General features: G+C 32.2%; 1 protein-coding gene across 3 annotated transcripts in view; it reads right to left on the bottom strand.

Moving 5' to 3' along the window:
- The window catches only part of LOC124360621 (anoctamin-1), a 58,700-nt gene that overhangs the window by 7,402 nt on the left and 31,327 nt on the right, over positions 1-19,971 (bottom strand). For all 3 annotated transcript variants that reach the window (XM_046814383.1, XM_046814384.1, XM_046814386.1), the window contains 6 exons: positions 15,230-15,433; positions 13,799-13,896; positions 11,738-11,871; positions 7,636-7,841; positions 4,468-4,634; positions 214-319 (listed from right to left, as the gene is read on the bottom strand). In XM_046814383.1, coding sequence (XP_046670339.1) covers positions 214-319; positions 4,468-4,634; positions 7,636-7,841; positions 11,738-11,871; positions 13,799-13,896; positions 15,230-15,433 — 915 coding nt within the window. The remainder of the gene's footprint in view (positions 1-213; positions 320-4,467; positions 4,635-7,635; positions 7,842-11,737; positions 11,872-13,798; positions 13,897-15,229; positions 15,434-19,971) is intronic.

Genomic DNA, 19,971 nt, shown 5'->3' with positions numbered 1-19,971 from the left:
TTCTAAAGATGAGTACAAAAAAAAGTTTCGAACAGTGGAAACACAGGTGGGACAAACGTATTAGTTGTAATGGAGAGTGTTTTGAAGGGGATAAGATTTTGTAAAAATTTTGAAAATATACACTGTAGCTTTTACAAATAATTAGTTTCTTTTGGGTACCCCGTAGTATAGATCTTATCGACATAAATCATACCAAGCATTTACTTTACATACCTCAAACAGAACAACAAACGCAAATCTTGCTGCCAAAACATGCCAGTACATGGCTGTCTGATCATACTTGTACTGGGACCATGGTGGTTCTCTGTATTCCTTGTATCTAAAACACAATCTTGTATATATGAGGGGTATCCAGAAGGTAGATTACGTTTTGTTATAAACAAAAAACAATGTACAAGAAAAAAATTGTATTAAATACAATTGAAAGTGACACTAAAATACTATTTTTCATCATAATCACCATATAAATTTAAGCACTTATCATAGCTGTGAACTACTTTAAATTTCGAAAGTTATAAAATTCTGCCGCCTGAGACTTCAACCAGGTATTCACACCCTCCCGCAGTTCTATGTTTTCAAAGCGCTGTGTCACAAGCCAGGTTCTTATTGCTGTAAAAAGGTGGTGGTCATTGAGTACAAGGCCCGGACTTTAAGGCAGATGTGGAAACAACTCCCACATAAAAGTATCCAGGACTTCTCGAGTCCGATTTGCCGTTTTTGTTTGGGCATTGTTGTGCAAAACCAAAATGTTTGAACTTAACTTTCCTCTGCGCTTGTTTTGCATTGCTCTCCTCAACTTTTGCAAGGTTCCACAATGCCTCACAGAATTTATAGTTGTACCATTTTCCAAGAAATTAACAAGAAGAACTCCTTCCCTGTCCCAAAAAACAGTTGCCATAATCTTCCCTGCCGACAATGTTTGCATGCATTTCCTTGGTTTTTTGGGGGAGTGTGTGTGCCCCACTCCATAGACTGTAATTTGGTTTTGCAGTTCACGTGTTTTACCCAAGTTTCGTCTCCTGTAATAATTTGATCAAGCAGTGAGTCACCATCTTTTTTATAAGTGCCCAAACATGTCAATGAAGCAGCCATACACAGATTTTTATGGATTTCTGTTAAGATATTCAGTAGTATATATTATATTTGAATGTATATAATAAAATCTGTTTATCTGATTGGGTGTTTTTTAATAACCAAACGGCAGTTACTTTGTATAGCCTTTGTATTTATATGACTGTCATTTCTAGTTATGGTAAACAATATCTACACAGATCTTCCATCTTTTCTGCATACTTGCAGTTACTTTCTGTAACACTGTTTCAGGAACAGCAGCAAACCTCATTTCACATGCATTTCTTTAGTTCAGGAATATCGCAGAGTTTAGATACAGACTTTATTCTTCAGATAGCCCCATAGCCAATAGTCACAAGACGTGAGATCTGGTGATTGTACAGACCACGGAACATCAAATCGTGGAATCAGTTGTTCCAGAAACAAATATCTTAGTCATTGAGAAACATGTGTGACAAGTTACACCATTCTGCTGACACTAGACAGCTTCTTAACCAGTCCCTGCAGGACGAAAAAGTTTCTTAGCATTGCCACAAGGCAAGCTAAATTGACGGTAACAGTCCTTCCCATGCCGTCCTCAAAAAAATACAGCCCTGCGGTTTCTCCCATCCTAAAAATCCTCAAACTGATATTTTAATTTAGCTTTTACTTGCTGACAGTAACAGCTTTCAGGCAAAAAAATACTTTTTTACCTAGTTTCTTTAATAAGTTTTAAAAAATGAATCGTAGGAATGATTTCTTTTTACTATAAATAAATACTCCATATTATTTTATAACATTTTAAAAATAAATAATCTTAAACTAAATGTATATGTAAGTGAAATGGAATAAATTTAAAGTTCCTGCCTTTTATTGGAGTGAAGTAATGACAATGTATGTGAAAGATATATTACTCGTAGGTTATTCACAGTTAATTTATTATCTATTAAAAGATTATTACATAGAGGTTAAAAAATCCAAAATAAAATACATCAATATTTTTAATATTTTGTGAAGTTTGTAAAAATAAAAGAATCTCGAGATTCATAACATTTAGAATAATAAAAACCTAGTAATAAAACAAGTTGACTGGTAAGCCCATTGAGCTATAAACATCAATTTTACTGTAGAGGTTTACTACAGTCATCAGTCATAAAACGGTTACATCAATAATTAAATATTTACTGTATGTAGACATAATAAAGTGAACTAAGTTTTGTACCTGATAGTCCAACTCGCTTGAACTCAATGGCTGATCAAGAGCTGATAATTTATTAAACATATTTTAGTAAAAATACACTTATTTATTTTAAAACATAATTGTTATCACTTATAAACTTTCACCAAAAACCGATTATAACACTGAAACACTTAAGAGACTGTTAACATAGCAGTGCATGGCAAAATGGTGAATAGGACAATAATTAGAAATGCCCTTTTCTGTTATAATAAATCATTTCTTACGTTTCAGTTACACCCCTAATAATAAAAAGGAAAATTCATAGCTTTCAATTAGTCAATTTTTCCCTGATTTAACCCTTTGGACCCCAAGCAGTCGATTTTTGGACGTCTGATGAGTATGCTCAAAAGACCAAATGGTCGATTTCTGGACGTTCGTTAATCACGCTAATAGGACCAGGCGATCGATTTCTGGACGCCGGAATTTCGGTATTTTTAATAAGTAATATAATAATGTTAGCATTTAAAATATGATTTTATTATATACTCTAAACCATATACACTTAGTTAAAAGTATTAAGGATATTAAAAATATTGTTTTGAATGAACTACAAAATATTACACAGCAGCAATACAATAGCGCTGTCAGCTGATCACTGCGTAGTGGCTCGCCTTGCCAACTGTCTACAGTTGGAGGAATTTAGCTGTGCCCGTAGGGCCCAAATACTACCCTTTCAACAAAAAAACGCTATCTGTGTGGCGGGTTGCGTTTACGTGCTAGCTGTTGCGATGAAGGCGCAACAATCTCTTTAACGACTTTAAACTCACGATTTAATTGAAAAACAAGTATAAGTCCTATTGTTTCTATTATTTGGTATTTTCTTATTATTTAATTCCACCATAATCAGCACTGTCACAAAACAGACTGATTTTAGCGAGTGTGATGAGTTATTTGGGCTAATACGATTCCTGAAACGAGGGTTTTACCCATGAGTCACAGGAAATGTTTTCGGGACGCAGCGCATAATGCTACCCCCGCCACCCCTCCCACCTATCACCACACACTCAAGGTCACGCACGCAGCTAAAGTCCTCAAACTGTACATGTTTATGTTCTGTCCGTTTGTTGTTTGTTGTTTGTGTTTTCGAGTAGTAATGTTTGCTTTCGTACTAATAATTTTTGAGTGAATTGTGATGAAAATGGCATATGAGAACTTTAGAACAAGTGAACTTGATAGGGAAATAGATAGGGAGCTAGATTCGTCTGATTCTTCAATTCCATTTGATAGACTTGGACGCAGATCCCACCTATAACCCTATTCTACAACCTTCAAGATCTGGTTAAAACTACAAGCAATCAAGAAAAAATAATCTAGATTTGCAGTTGGTGCAAAGAGGGTTGCCATTCTCTTTGCTTTGGCAAACGTGTGTAAATAGTGCTCCGAGTGACAATTGTTTGTACATAGTGTATATACTCGTATTTTTTTACTTTATGCCATTGTAAACAGTACATTTTATTGACTTATGCCTATTTTGATCTTCACTATATTGTAAAATAAAATAAGAATTTGTATAACTCCAATTATTTTTATATTTTCGATGCTGTACTGATATTTCCGAACAACTTTTTTATTGCTTTTGTAGCAACATGATAAATTTCGTGTAATTTTATTATTTGTATTTCAAATAAGTTAAAATTTGGTACACATGTAGAAAACAATATTCTCTGTAAAATAAACTGGTTTCCGACAGTTAAAAACTCTTTGGTGTTTTCAGTAAAACATAATTAACTAAAAAATTATTAAATAATTTTGTTATTTTATTTTTATTTTTTTTATAAATGCAAAAAAGGAGGGTCACATAAGACAATTTGGAGTTTTACCTAGTTAGGCTGATTTAAAATGTACATTTTGAAACCAAATATATAATCATACGCCAATAAATACATTTTTTATGATTTTTCTCTTGAACCACTTCAAAACAGCATGACTGACAACTGAACAGTTTTGGGAGCTGGTCCACACAGCAGGTATTACAGTATTGAGCAACATCCATTTTAGGGTCCGGTCCTTAAAGGGTTAATGGTGCATAAATCACATTGGTGCATTGACTAAGTTCATTACAAAAAGTTATACAGGGACGTGTTTGTTCTGTATAAAAATGTTGAATAAAAATACAGAAACGGCTTTGTCAGAAAAGTATAAAATAACACTACAAGGGTACATAAAGTATGACTGACCTGCAGTATTGGAGTGAGCTGTTGGTTTTGCCAAACATGTCTAGGTCAGCTGTGCTCACATAGGCCAGTGAGTGGTTCATGTAACCAGTCAAGCTATGATCTGGACTCACACTCAGCGTGTAAACCAACCGAGGCACAAAGTCCGATGTAAAAGCTATTATAAAACCCTGTAATCGATTAACACACTATTGTTAAATTTTATATATTATGATTTCACTCTAAACATGGTTTAAATTACTTTGCAGAATGTAAGACTACAATTATACTAAAAATAAAGAAGATAATTAGATTAGATTAAAAGGATGTATAAAATATTCTTAGTTCTCAGAGAGAAAGCTTATGTTGTGTGGAAAATTGTAGTTTGGTATTCTATTGGTGAAGTAAAATCTGTAGAGTTAAGGGCCCTAAGATCAGATAGTCACTATCCATTGATCAACATAATTCCTAGTCAATCCTAAATTAGCGTAAGCTAAAATAGCGTAGATTTCAACCTGAACAACTGTTCAATGCTCTCCCAAACTGTCACTGAGAGCTGTTCTTGGAGATGAATTGCAAACCGTAAATAGCCAGATTTACCCTCCATTAAGGAGCCATCTGTGTACCAGAATATATCACTTGTCTAGTTTTATTCTTTCCCTCTTCTCCAGTCCTTCCAGGATCGGATGGTTACTACAAAGGCCTTACTAAATACTGACTCTTTTGTCATAGCATCTGATGTCATATTTAGTATTAGATCACATACTGCTGTAGCAATGTCAGCTTGAAATCTAGAGTGAGTCCTGAATAATTCAACAACTCCATGAAAGCAAGCTGGGTAATTCCCAGCTTCAATTGGGAAAGAGACACAAGGTCTTTTTCCTGGTGAAGGGAACTACTATTGACTTTTTGGGATTGGCTCCAAGTCCCTCCATAAGACACCATGTGTGTATGAGGAGAAATTAAATTAATATATTTTTCAGAGACAAAGAGATAAAAATAAGACCACAAAGATTCTAGAATAGATCACACCTAGTCATAGTCATAGTCATAGATCTTTATTCAAAGCTGTAATATTATAAATACAGTCAGAATAGTGTCACAAATACAGATAGACTAATATCATCACGGATACAGGTTAACTTATCTAAAATCTTATGTTAACTTAACATAAATATTGTTAATTTAAACAACTAAAATCAACACAATTTTTATTTTTGTTTAATGGCCCAAACCCTCAAAAAATTCTTCAAAAGAATAAAATGATCGTGATATCAGATAATTTTTTTAATTTATTTCTAAACGGATTTGATTCCTTCAATTTTTTATGTCAATAGGAATGTATTGAATAAATTGTGTGTACCGGCGTATTCAGTTTTCTTTTTAAACAGCTCTAATTTATGATTTTCAAAAATTATACTACTTCTAGTATTATATCTATGAGTGGTATAGTTAGGTATATTTTTAAATTTTGTGTAAGTTATTATATCGTATATGTATTGACTGTAAACAGTTAAAATTCTTAATTGTGCAAATAAATGTTTAACGGTTGCTTGCCATGGTAAATTTAGAATTAACCGTATTGATTTTTTTTGTAGTATAAGAATTTTTCAAGGTTTTTTATTTGAAGTAGCTCCATATACACTGATCCCGTAGCTTATATGGGGAATGTATTAAAGAAAAATAAATTTGTTTTAAAGTATCCTGGTTACAAAGGTTTGCCATCTGCCTAAGGGCGTACAGGCCAGATGATGCTTTTTTATTATGGTTTGTACATGTTGATTCCAGCTTAAAATTTTGATCTATTATTAGACCTAGAAAACAAGTTTTCTCTACCTCCATTATATTTTGGTTATTTATCTTAATGTCATATTGAAAATTAAACTTCGATTGGTGTGTTTTAAAGGGTATAAAATGTGTTTTGCCGGGGTTAAGTAACAAATTTTTTTTTAGTTAAAAAAGAGTTAATTTTATTCAAACAATTAAGAGATGATGTTTCAATTACCTTAGGATCTTTTTCCTTTGACAATTACGCTTGCATCATCAGCGTATAAACACATTTTGTTTTCTCTGCTACTGTAGAAATTCCTGTTATATAGCAAATAAATAGTAAGGGATCCAAAATTGAACCTTGTGGTACGCCATACTTTATGAGCTTTTAAGTATGATAATTCAACGTATTGATTACGGTTACTGATGTAAGAGTGAAACCAATTTATTTCTTTATTTTTTAAGCCTAAATCTTCCAGAACATTTATAAGTTCGTCATGAATTACGCTGTCAAACGCTCTAGTCAAATCCATAAAAGGTCTATTACCTTTATCTAATTCCTCTATTAAATTTTGCACAAATTCTACTGATGCAGTAATTTTTTTGACCTGCCTGGCCGGAAAACCATGTTGTTGATTATCAAGAAGATCATTTTCCGACAGATAATTTAACAGTTGTTCATTAACAACTTTCTCAAATATTTTAGAAAACGTCGATCATAATGATACTGGTCTGTAGCTCTCCGGCAACTGAGGATCTCCCTTTTTGTAAATAGGAATTACTTTAGCCGTTTTCAGTTCATCTGGGAATTTACCAGATATTAGAGAAGAGTTTATTGTGTGTGTTAACGGTCTTAATAAATGCCTTATTGCTTTTTTATTATTACAATTGGTACTTCATCAAAACCAGTAGAATATTTATTATTAAATGAACTGACAATTTTTTTAACTTGCTGTTGTGTAACTTGACTGAATCGAAATACTTTTAAATTTGGATTCCAATCTCTGATTACAATAATTTCAGGATTTAGGCACATCTTCATCACCATGGGATATCTGCCTTATCCACAAACCATTGATGAAGAAGTTATTAAAAACATTGCAAAACTCTACCTGGATTCAGAACACCTTTAAAACGTTTATAATTTCTGCAAACTATGATCTACATGACGTAAAAATTCAATCTTCTGAGACTATAAAAAGGAAAAATATTGATTTACAAAACAGTAATCAGTTCTACAAACTATGACAAAAATATAAACAAAAATGGTTTATTATATTTTTTGTTTTGTTTTTTGTATTTGTATCAAAATGTTTGGAATGCATGTAAATAAAACAAATTGTCACATTATCAGGTTAAATTTAATAAAAACTTTGCAAACAATTTTGATTAAGTAAAATTTTGCAAGTACTGTTAACTTACATTTGTAATGACAGCCAACTTGGAGATGGAGTCTAAGATACTGAACCACACACCGATGTCAGCTACTCGCTGAGCGACAGGGCGGCGATGATAAGTTAACAACTTCTGGGCGTCCAGCCGGCTCTCCAGGATGTTGTTGAGAAGTGCAAACAGTGGAGCTAGTGGAAACGCTGACACGAAAATTGTTACAAACCCATACTGTAAAACTGAAAATATACAAATTGTTGTATCACAGATTTTTATAAGAAACTATTATTTTGACTTATATTCATTAGTGAAAACAAACATCTTCAGATAAAATGATTTGATGGTCTTCCATATACGTAAACTAAAATATTGGAAAAAGAAACAAAAAATTAACAAATATTAAAGAATAAACCATTTTCAACAGAAACAAAAATTCTAACTCCATATGCAGGAGTTTTTATGTCATATATACTAAATTGGAATGAGGAAAGATTATTATTTCTAAGTAAACATATTTAATAAATTTCTTAAGTTAACTTACTTTATTGTAAATAAGAAGTTCCTCTATTACACTTAATAGTTAGGTTCAGTGCGCTTAACACTTTCACTGCAGACAATGACATTTGACGTCGCATATGGAATTCTATTGACTATCAACAGCACCGACTTTTACAGCAATAAAAGTGCATTTCGGCATTTTATTTATTAATGTTTTTACATTACAAATTCAATAACATCAAGAAATGGGTTCATGTCAAAAACTGCATTACTTCAGTGTAGTAGTCCCAGAAACTCGTCCAAGGTGTACACTGGATTTTCCTGTAGATACTTTTGGAGTTCTTTCTTAAGGATTTTTCCAGTTAGACCTTGGAGATTATTTGGTAACAGTTTTTTAGTTTGCATCCAATGTATGAAAAGGCTTTCTCAAAAAGGGCTGTCTGATGTCGGGGGAGAGTGTATCTTGCTGCATGCCTCGTGTTGTAATTGTGGACATCCTGGTTTGTTTCGAAATTAAAGTTGTCAACATGAAGGATTACTTGAAGGGTGTAGAATCTGGTGACTGTTAGGATGCCAAGAGTTTTGAACGCTTGCATGCAGCTTTCTTCTTGATTAAGGTCAGCTACAACCCTTATGGCCTTTCTTTGACTAATCAGTACTCTTGTAAGATTACCAGCCGATGATCTGCCCTATGCCGCAATCACAGATCTCAGGTGGGAGTCAACTAGTGCATAGTACGCAATCTTAGCAGCCTCTAGGTTGCTGGTCCATTTTATTCGCCTCACAATATTTAGCACAGTGCTCATCTTTTTGCAGATATTATTAACATGTCCATTCCACATGAGGTTTTTGTCTAGAGTGACTCCTAGGACCTTTGTACTAGTTTGTTCTGGGATGTTTGGGATGTCGGAAAATAGGGTCATGTTTTGTACTATAGTTAATTTTGATGGTTTTAGCTGGGTTCATAACAAGATCATTGCTTTTGCAGTAGTCTAGGACCTTAATGAGGGATGTGACTGTGATGTCTTTCATGGCATTTGCCGTATATAGCTGTTCAGGAGAAGTGTAGTATCATCAGCATACATGATGCAGGTGATTAATAAGCTTTAGATGTAGTCCAGGGAAGTCATTTGATAGAAGGATAAAGAGTATCGGGCCAAGAACGAACCCCTGAGGGACACCTCGTGTCATGGGTTGAGGGTTAGACCGGTATGTGATGGTGCACTTGTCAACTGTATGTTCTACCTCCACTACTTGATGTCATCCTTCAAGGTAGCTCATAAACCAGTTGTTTACAATACAATACAATACAATCTTTATTTACAAATTCCTTGGTTGTTTACTCCTTCTCTGACTCCCAGTTATTGTAACTTTTTTGAGATTAGGTTGTGCCTCAGACAGTCAAAAGCCTTACTATAATCCAGGAAGTGGACAACAATGTGCATTGATAGTCATTCGCTATTTCCATGTTTTTATTTCTTACTCTATGGATTATGATCTATGAAATGTTGTTGGCAGTCATCTAGAATATCGGAAAGAAGTGGTTTGTTTACGAACTCGTCAGCTGTTTGTTGTCATCGTTCAATACAATGAATCGTGACAGTATTGAAGACAATCAAGTGCTAGAAGAGTTACTCAGATTTTCGAGAGACAGTGATGATTTATTCCAAGATGACACAGATAATGATCCTGATTTTACTACCGAAAGACTTCTTGGAGATTCAAGTATAAATTTGCTGATATTGTTTTTTTACTAATCAAATAACAAATACAAGCAAAATAGAAATAAAAAATTTTATTATGTTTTTAGATAGCTAAAAAAACAATCAGGCAAGGTTGTAAGAAGAGACACTTCCTATCAGTGTAGCAAGTGCAAAATTGCCATGTGCAAAGAATCATGTTTCAAGACTTGCACACTAAAAATATTTACTCATAAATTTACTCACAAAACAATTTTTGTAAACTTAAGTAATAGCAAGCAAAAGAATAACAATGCAGACGATGAATTAGCAGAACAAACAACAAACAGCCAACGCGACGTAACGAGTTTGTAAACAAACCACTTTTTTTCCGATATTCCAGATGACTGCCAACAACATTTCATAGATCATAATCCATTGAGTAAGAAATAAAAACATTGGAAATAGCGAATGACTATCAATGCCAAAGTCTATAGAATTACATGCACGACTTCAAATAACGTTGTAGGCAGTGAAAGTGTAATAGTTATTTTATTAATATTTGTAGCAGTAATACTAATGTAAATTTTTTTGTAAAGTAAATAAAATTCAAGATGATACATAAATAAATATATAAATTGTATACAGAATTATCACAGACTAAATACATATTGAATTTAAATAATGCCATTATATCCCAAAAGACTTCAAGAGGAATTTTTTTATTAAAAAGTCTTTCCTACTTAACAACAAAATTGAAAATGTACTGTTTTATGATAAAAGTTTCAGTGCTGTTTTATGATAATAATTATAATTTGGATATAAAATATTCATCAATAATATAATCAAGTAAACCGTGAGGGAGAGAAACTCTAGTTTAAGAGTTTCTTTTTTAAACTTCTTAAGGAATGGTTTATTTCCCTTTTTGGCTGGGAAATGGTTATAAATAATGATGCAACTGAAGTAAAGATATTTTTCTAAAAAGCTAGTTTTATGAATAGGGTATTGGACAAGACTAAACATAATAACTAAGACATTCATTATTTTCCAAGTATTCTACTAATATATAGATATAATATTTATACATTAAAAGAATTTTTATTTTTCTATGCCATGTTTAGGTATTTAAAACTATCATTTTATATACATATTTGGCATCAATCAAAAGCTTATACACTTTCCAGATATGCCATTTGTAGATTTTAAATGCATCCGACTATTATAGGGCTTCCAAAATACCAATGTTAATTTTAAGAGAGTAATTTTGTTGTTTAAAACAGTTGGTTACTAACACACATGTTTTGATCAAGCATTTATTCTCAATCATCTAACCAACTTAATAGCAGCTTATTTCTTCATTATGGTTTAAACTCATATTAATTAAATAAATAATTAAAATACACGTTTAACTACAACACAGATTATTTGTAAAACAAATTTGTCAGGGGATAACAATTCTCTCAACCTGCAACTAAAATTACTGGCCATGTCCTTCTCTGGAATGCAGTAATAATACCTAATAACTTGAAAAGGTTGTAAAGTCATGTAAACAAAATAACATCATACACTAGTTACAGTAAACAACAACAACAAGTAAACAGCTTATGAATGGCATGTCTGATTCAGCCGGTGACAGTCAACCAACCACATATAAAGTACTATAATAAAAAGACTTTTAAAAGAATTGATTGAAAATTTGCTTCAAATTCATTTACTTTTATTCAGTCAATTGACACTCAATTCAAAATGAACCAAATGAAACAAAGATTTAAATTTCTTGAAAGTCGAAATTGATTAATAATTAATATAGATATTCTGTGTTGCCTGAAAAAAAAAAAAACAGCCCTGACGTTGTTATATGAGTTTAAAAATGAAAGCTTAAGACACAAAATAGCAGAGAAATGTTATAATTTTTAAAATAGGATTTTTTTTGCCTTTAATGTAATATTAGAACCCACCCATTTCCAGGTACTCAGGGAAGAGTGCCTGAGAACCCCATTCCATTAGCTTGTAGTCCTTCTCCCATTGGGAAGTCCGAGCTCGTGAGCAGCGCCGCTTCAGGTGACGTGAGTTCCACCACTTGTACACTCGCCTATACCATAACAACTACCAAACTATCACATATATTTCTAACATAATAATAAAATATTGAGAAAGTAACATATCTGAAAGGTAGGATGAATAGAGTTCAGACGAAGATAGTTAGTAAATATAGGTTATCTATCAATAACTATATATAAATATTATATACTAAAACTATGTTTAGAATATTAAACTGATATATGAATTAAGTAGGTTGCCTCTAATCATTATAGTAAAATTATTTTATTTTTATTTATTACACTTTATATGGACAGATTTATCTATTCTTAGCATAATATTTAACAACCAATTATAAAATACAAACTTCCATATTTTGTCTTATTAGAGATTTCTTTATTATAATGTTATAAATTACGGTTCTTTAATTCAACTGTATTCTTAAATAATTTTTTATTCAAATAAAGATGAAATGTTAATTGAAGAATTGCTATCACTACAATTAAATTCAATTAACAACTTTACATTTGCAGGTTGGGATCAGCCTGCCTATTTCACAGTTTGTTCTTATTACAGAAATATACCTAAAGAAAGCATTTGATAGCGTAGATAGAAATAAATTAATTTATAAATTATCAGCTATAATAGGTGTAACGGGTAATGCTCTTGCATGGTTTAGGAGCTACCTTGCAGACAGATGGCAGTTTGTGTCTATCTGCGGTGTGAATGGTGATGAGCTTCATGTGGACTATGGTGTAGTTCAAGGAAGTACGCTGGGTCCTATATTATTTTTGATATACATTAACAACATTCCAAAACTGCAGATTCATGGTAAACTATTTCTTTTTGCTGACGACACTTTAATTATTATCAAAGGTAAATCTTGGCAGGATGTTCAAAATAAACCTTTAATTGACCTCGTGACAATTAAAAAATGGATGGACCAAAATGTTTTATCACTTAACGTTTCAAAAACTAAATGTATGCCCCTTTCTCTAACATGAAATTCAGATTACAACTTACACGATTTAATTATTCATAATTGTAATAATCACTATAACAATGCCTGTGGCTGTAATAAAATCGAGAAAGTGTCGTCATACAAATATTTGGGTGTGTTGTTTGATTCTCGAATGAAATGGATAGATCACATTAATTTTAAATCAAATAAAGCAAGAAAGTATATATTTGATTTTAGGCAGTTACATGGCATTTTGAGTTTTGATCAAAACTAAAATCGTTTATTTTGCTTATATGCAATCCCTTTTTTCTTATGGCATTCTAGCTTGGGGGGTGCTTTTCCTTCACATATTAAAAGTTTTAATATATAGTTCAGAAATCTATTATAAAAGCCGGTTTTGCGCAGTTTAGACGATATCCCTTGATTTATTGTTTCAAGAAACAAGAATTCTGCCAATTCAAAAAAATGTTTATTAAAGTCTTATTTATTCATATTTACAAACATTTCGGCTCAATGTTTTCTACAATCCCACATTTTTATGACACATATTTTAAGAATATTGTTCTTTCTAATGTGTACAACATATGAGCTTTAAAAGTTACATATAAAACATTATTTATTAAAGCAACTTGCTTTCTGAACAACACTTGTATAAGTATATTTTATGCTAAAGAGGTAACTATGTATCTTTAGGTAACTTCACAAATACAATTTTTTATAATTTTAAAAATCATAAGATATTTTGAAGCTGCTATTTATTTACTTTTCTGTTATTGGCTATGCATTGATAACCTCAATATGGGTCATATCTTGTTACAGTAAATTTGCTCGAAACCAGTAATTTATTATTTGATTTCATTACTTTTGGTGTCATTAGATGTGTGACTAAACTCTCTAAAAATGTTATTCTTGAAAAGCATTACTGGTTTCTAAGATAATCAAATTTTAAAAAGTTTTAACAATGGTTCCTTTGGGTTGAAAGGAACTTATTAACAGGATTAACGATGATTACACTTACGGAAACACCATCTCAAGGCAAGAGTTGAAAGCTTGCTTGCCAACCATGATGATAGCCAGTTGTATGGACAGCTCCAGTAGACAGCCTCCAGGCCCACACTGCATATATGGACAATGATTAAACTTATGAAAACACAATTTCAAGGCAAGAGTTGAAGGCTTGCTTGCCAACCATGATGATAGCCAGTTGTATGGACAGCTCCAGTAGACAGCCTCCAGGCCCACACTGCATATATGGACAATGATTAAACTTATGAAAACACAATTTCAAGGCAAGAGTTGAAGGCTTGCTTGCTAACCATGGTGATAGCCAGTTGTATGGATAGCTTCAGTAAGAAGCCTCACAGATTTCATCGCTCAGAGATGTTTTGAAGCAAACTGTTGAAGTTCTAATCACACCCGCTAGGTAGGTTAACCCTTCTGATCAAGCAGGTTTTCTTTTATTTCATATTAATTAATGTATTGGCTTGAAGCTAATTATCTGTTTAAGAAGAGTTCATGGTGGCAACCATGGTTCATGGTGGAGTTAAAAAATTATTATTTGAAAAAATTAATGGGGAACATCACAAGTGTAAAGGACGTGTTCATGTTTAGAAAGAGGTTAGGACATAGTGACTGGACAGAGTAATTCGTCTGAGAATAGTATCAGTGGGCATAATACAAAATTGCTAAACAATACTATGAACTATTAGATTTGTTTTTAACAGGTTTTGGTAGATCATGATGGAGACACTACCGATTTACGTAATATTCATTTAACAAATAGTGCAGATAATTGAGTTAAGGTTAGTGTCTTATAGAGATCTGCATACATCTCAGTATAATAAAATTTACAAAAGATGTGTTTCTACATATTTTACAATACTTTAGTAATATCAAAATGTAAAAAAAGTTAACTTAGGAAATTAGAACATTTTAAAAAGTAATAGTTATGTAATGCAATTTCCTTTAACTGTTTCAGTGACGTTTAGAGTTAAATTTTTATTTTATATTTCTCCTTGCATTTTGATGTAATATTACTATATTATTAGATTGTATTTCCCTTTAAAAAAGTGTAATATAGATTAAATTCAGTTAATTTTTTTAAAGAATTTCATATTATATAGTTGTAAAAATCAGTTTAAATATAGTTGTAAATATATAAGTATCAAATACACTAAAATTAGTTCAAAATGTATATTTTGTAAACAAGTATTAAAATATGTCGCTAAACACATTCTTTTATGTTTATTTATTTTACAACTCTTAGAGTTATGCATCATATTTTATTGCTAAAAAACCCAAAAAGGAATCATGAAAAGTGTTGGATAGTTCTTTTCCCCAGATATTTAGAAATTTACAGAATGTTGGCAATTAATACACATAACTTTATACAATGGCCACAGCACTTAAAAAGGTTAACTGCTAATAATTGGCAAGGAAGGTAACTTACCTCCTCCTGACGATAGCCGAACAAACGGTTGTAATGTGCAGGGTAACCTACAAGTTTTCCTTTACAGAAGGCAATGTAGAAGATAGAGGCATAGTAGTTGACAAACTGCAGCAAGTACATCTTGAGTGTGAGTGAGTCGTCAAACTCAGTCTGTGTGCGCAATAACTCTAGCTCTGTCAAATACTCTGCCAGAACACCATACATCTGTACATCCCATTTAATATTTACTCTATGTGAATTGTACAACAGGTTGTAATCTCAGTTCATTAAGAATAAAATTACAATAATTTAGATGCGTTTAATTAATTGTTCAACTAATCCTCAGAAACTTTTTCTTTCTTTATATCAAATGATTACTATATCTGGCAATAGATATCAAACAATTTTAATTTTAATATATACATTATTAAATCATTGGCTGGAGCTGTATGTAATAGCTTATTAAAAATGTAGAAGTAGCTGGAACTTTAAATAAAATTGGTCCTCCTATTAGCTTTTCAATGCTTCAGAACTGTAGTATATCTAAAATTAGAACAACAATAAAACTGTCTACAGATTTTGTATTGTTGAACTGATTTTATTTTACATTTTTTTATTGAAAAAGTACTCTATACCATATCTTTGTACTTGTATTTTAGGAATAAAAAAGAACATGTTTAAGAACATAATTTATCTGTCACCTACTTTATTTTATGTTTCACCTTACAGCATAGCACACAATAATTTTAATCTAATTTACAGTTTAACAATGTTGTTATAACATTTATTATGTTTAGGTTAATATACAAATGAGTTAGTTACAATATCTTAATTATTAGAGACCTGCAACTCACTAAGAAATTTTAGTTTGGTATTATTTGATAAAAAAAAAAACGTATAGTTGGTCCAGTGAAACTTCTATTGTCAATACAAGGTTGTTCGGAAACAACACTAAAAATATTTTTATCTGAATTAAAATTTAAGTAGAACATAATTCATGTTTAATGAAAACGTTCTTGCCAACTATCAAAGCACCTTCTCACTAGACATTAACCTAGCCTACTCACAGGGCTGTGATGTGAAAGACAGCATTACAAATTTTAATACAACTGATTATGAAGGAAACATGATTTGTTTGTACATTTGTTATCGTTCAGGACAATGGCAAATTTGAAAAATCTTGTTTCATTCACAATCCTTCCATCGTCAAAAACAAACTTCAAACAAAGAACAACTGATTAAGTTATTCTATCATTTTATTAAAAAAAAAACCACAATGATATTTTAATCTGCATATTTTGCTTTTTTTAAAAGTATTATGCTTTATTCTTGAACATCATGTGCAAAGATAGTGTTGAGTCCATGACATTGAAGTATATGATGTGCTGTTGGTTTGAGACTTCTTGGTAGAACTCCTCAAGTGTGAAAACAATCTTCGGAGTGCAATTTTGAATTGTGTCTCCCTCTTTAACCATCAGGCACGTATCTTGGCAGGTAATTGTTCAGCTTCCATCTCATGTTGGTTGGTTTTTCTCATACTGTGCTAAATGATGAGCAGGAAATGGGGACATTGTTGAGTTGCACATATTGTAAGTACTGTAAGCCTTCGAGCCTTGTGAAGTTTTCTCTGTCCATATACTACACAAGTTCTTAGATGTAGAGAGGTATCACAATCAAGATATATAGGTTTGAGAAGGCCTCTCTGCAGCTTTCTAGGGGATTTGCTTTGCCTTTATTTGAAGGATTAGAATTGTGTTCATGTTGGCAGAAAAAAACATTTATTGAGGTTATAGACGTAGGTCTCTTCAATTCTTATTAGGGATATGTCTATCTACTTTCTAGTACAAATCTCTGTAATACACTTTATTTAAATGTGCATGGCTTTTTTCTTTGTTGGTTGTTCTCTGAGATGTTAAAGGATTAACAATTCTGCTGTGATGTATTATTTTCCTTCTTGAGATAGACATCACAAATTCAAATAGATAAATAGCTCCTGAGTGAGGCACTGTTTCATTCAGCATATCATCGTCTCCGTCTTTTTCGGTAACTGTATATGGCAGATTTTGTCTTCAGTTACAAGTCGAAATTCTTGATTGTGTTTGTAAAAGTTTACCATTGCATTACGTCTTTTTCAATTAGGTCCTCACAATCTTCAACTTCTTCCAACAAGTTGAAGAGTTCTTTTTATTTAACTTTCTTCAGAATGATGCTGTGTGTTTCTTCTTTAACAATACTTGTTTTAGATATATCTGGCCACAGTTTCCCCCAAAAATTTTGTAATGTACACTCTTTTACTTCTTCCTAAGCTGCAGGAATCATATATATGATGTTTTATATACTTAAAAACATAAATTAATCCTTCTTGGCCTCAATTTCTTTATGTTCTTCAATAATTATGCCAAGCAACAGTTCTCTGGAACATCACTTTAAATGCTCGATTACGCCTCAGTCCATAGGTGGGTGAGTGCGGTCATATTTTGAGGTAAAATATTTTTTTAATTCCTGTCTAACTAAAGGACCAAATGTTAAAAAAACATTAAAAACTATTGTCATTGTCCAAACACCACTTTATTGTCTAATGCTGATACAAATAATTTAGCAAAAATGCATCATTTATTTTTGTATACAAAAATAAAATGAACCTATCTCACTACTGTATGTTTGGGAGGGATTATAATTTTTGTTTGATAAAAATGCCTAAAATTTGATAAAACAGCCCCTAATCTTCTGACAATATTTCTCCAGTGACCGTAAGTTGGCAAATTGTATGTCACCTACTTAATCAAAATTTACTTGCTGTGATTTTTTGTAATGTTACAAAGGTTACATTGTAAAATTAAAATGTCAAATGCTTTTTGAAGGAATTCTTCTATGGAGTAGAAGGGACGGTCAACGGGCTATTGTGTAGTGCAGGTTTGAGTTCCTTCTCTCTTTTGTCTCTCAACTCTGACGGTTATAAAGCTTCCTCGCCATGTATGCAGGCTTCTTTTCGAACTGTGACAGTGGTGTGCTGGAAAGTCATACAAAGTAGTGTCTCAGTTGACCTTGTGAAGTTTTCTTGTCCATATACTATACAAGTTCTTAGATGTAGAGAGGTATCACAATCAAGATATTTAGGGTTGAGAAGGCCTCTCTGCAGCTTTCTAGGGGATGAACATCTGCAAGGTTTCTAATTGCCTTTATTTGAAGGATTAGAATTGTGTTCATGTTGGCAGAAAAAAAGAATTATTGAGGTTATAGACATAGATCTCTTTAATTCTCATTAGGGATATGTCTATTTACTTTCTAGTACAAATCTCTGTAATACACTTTATTTAAATGTGCATGGCTTTTTTTTGTTGGTCGTTCTCTGAGATGTTAAAAGTTTAAAAAATTCTGCTGTGATGTATTATTTTCCTTCTTGAGATAGACATCACACATTCAATAGACAACATAGCTCCTGAGTGAGGCACTGTTTCATTCGGCATATCATCGTCTCCGTCTTTTTCGGTAACTGTATATGGCAAATACTGGTCTAAGATTTTGTCTTCAGTTAAAAGTCAAAATTCTTGATTGTGTTTGTCAAAGTTTACCATTGCATTATGTCCTTTTTAATTAGGTCCTCACAATTTTCAACTTCTTCCAACAAGTTGAAGAGTTCTTTTTATTTAACTTTCTTCAGAATGATGCTGTGTGTCTCTTCTTTAACAATACTTGTTTTAGATATATCTGGCCACAGTTTCCCCCAAAAATTTTGTAATGTACACTCTTTTACTTCTTCCTAAGCTGCAGGAATCGTATATATGATGTTTTATATACTTAAGAACATAAATTAATTCCTTCTTGGCCTCAATTTCTTTATGTTCTTCAATATATGCCAGGCAACAGTTCTCTGGAACATCACTTTAAATGCTCGATAACGCCTCAGTCCATAGGTGGGTGAATGCGGTCATATTTTGAGGTAAAATATTTTTTTAACTCCTGTCTAACTAAAGGACCAAATGTTAAAAAAACATTAAAAACTATTGTCATTGTCCAAACACCACTTTATTGTCTAATGCTGATACAAATAATTGAGCAAAAATGCATCATTTATTTTTTTATATAAAAATAAAATAAACCTATCTCACTACTGTATGTCTGGGAGGGATTACAATTTTTGTTTGATAAAAATACCTGAAAATTGGTTTTGTATTGCTTAACAGCCCCTAATCTTCTGACAATATTTCTCCAGTGACCTTAAGTTGGCAAATTGTATGTCACCTACTTAGCCAAAATTTACTTACTGTGATTTTTTGTAATGTTACAAAGGTTACATTGTAAAATTAAAATTTCAAATGCTTTTTGAAAGAATTCGTCTATGGAGTAAAAGGGACGGTCAACGGGCTATTGTGTAGTGCAGGTTTGAGTTCCTTCTCTCTTTTGTCTCTCAACTCTGATGGTTATAAAGCTTCCTCGCCATGTATGCAGGCTTCTTTTCGAACTGTGACAGTGGTGTGCTAGAAAGTCATGCAAAGTAGTGTCTCAGGTTGTACTGATGAGCTTCACACTGCTTTGGTAAGCCCTCTCTTACTGAGTACATCACAGTTTATTGAATGTATAGTGATACTAGTGAGGATCTTGTGCGTTCTAAATGTCTATCTATAACTGTCAAGAGGTTGCAGGCCTGCAAGTATTCTGACTGCATTTCTTGTTTTTTTTTTTTTTTAAACACTTTGAATCTAACCAGCTGAGGTTATTTTTATACCCCATGATACTAGCCATATCTCATGTGAACTTCAAAC

This window comes from Homalodisca vitripennis, chromosome 4, assembly GCF_021130785.1.
Source record: "Homalodisca vitripennis isolate AUS2020 chromosome 4, UT_GWSS_2.1, whole genome shotgun sequence".
Classification (NCBI taxonomy): domain Eukaryota; kingdom Metazoa; phylum Arthropoda; class Insecta; order Hemiptera; family Cicadellidae; genus Homalodisca; species Homalodisca vitripennis.
This window is presented reverse-complemented; position numbering and strand designations above follow the sequence as displayed.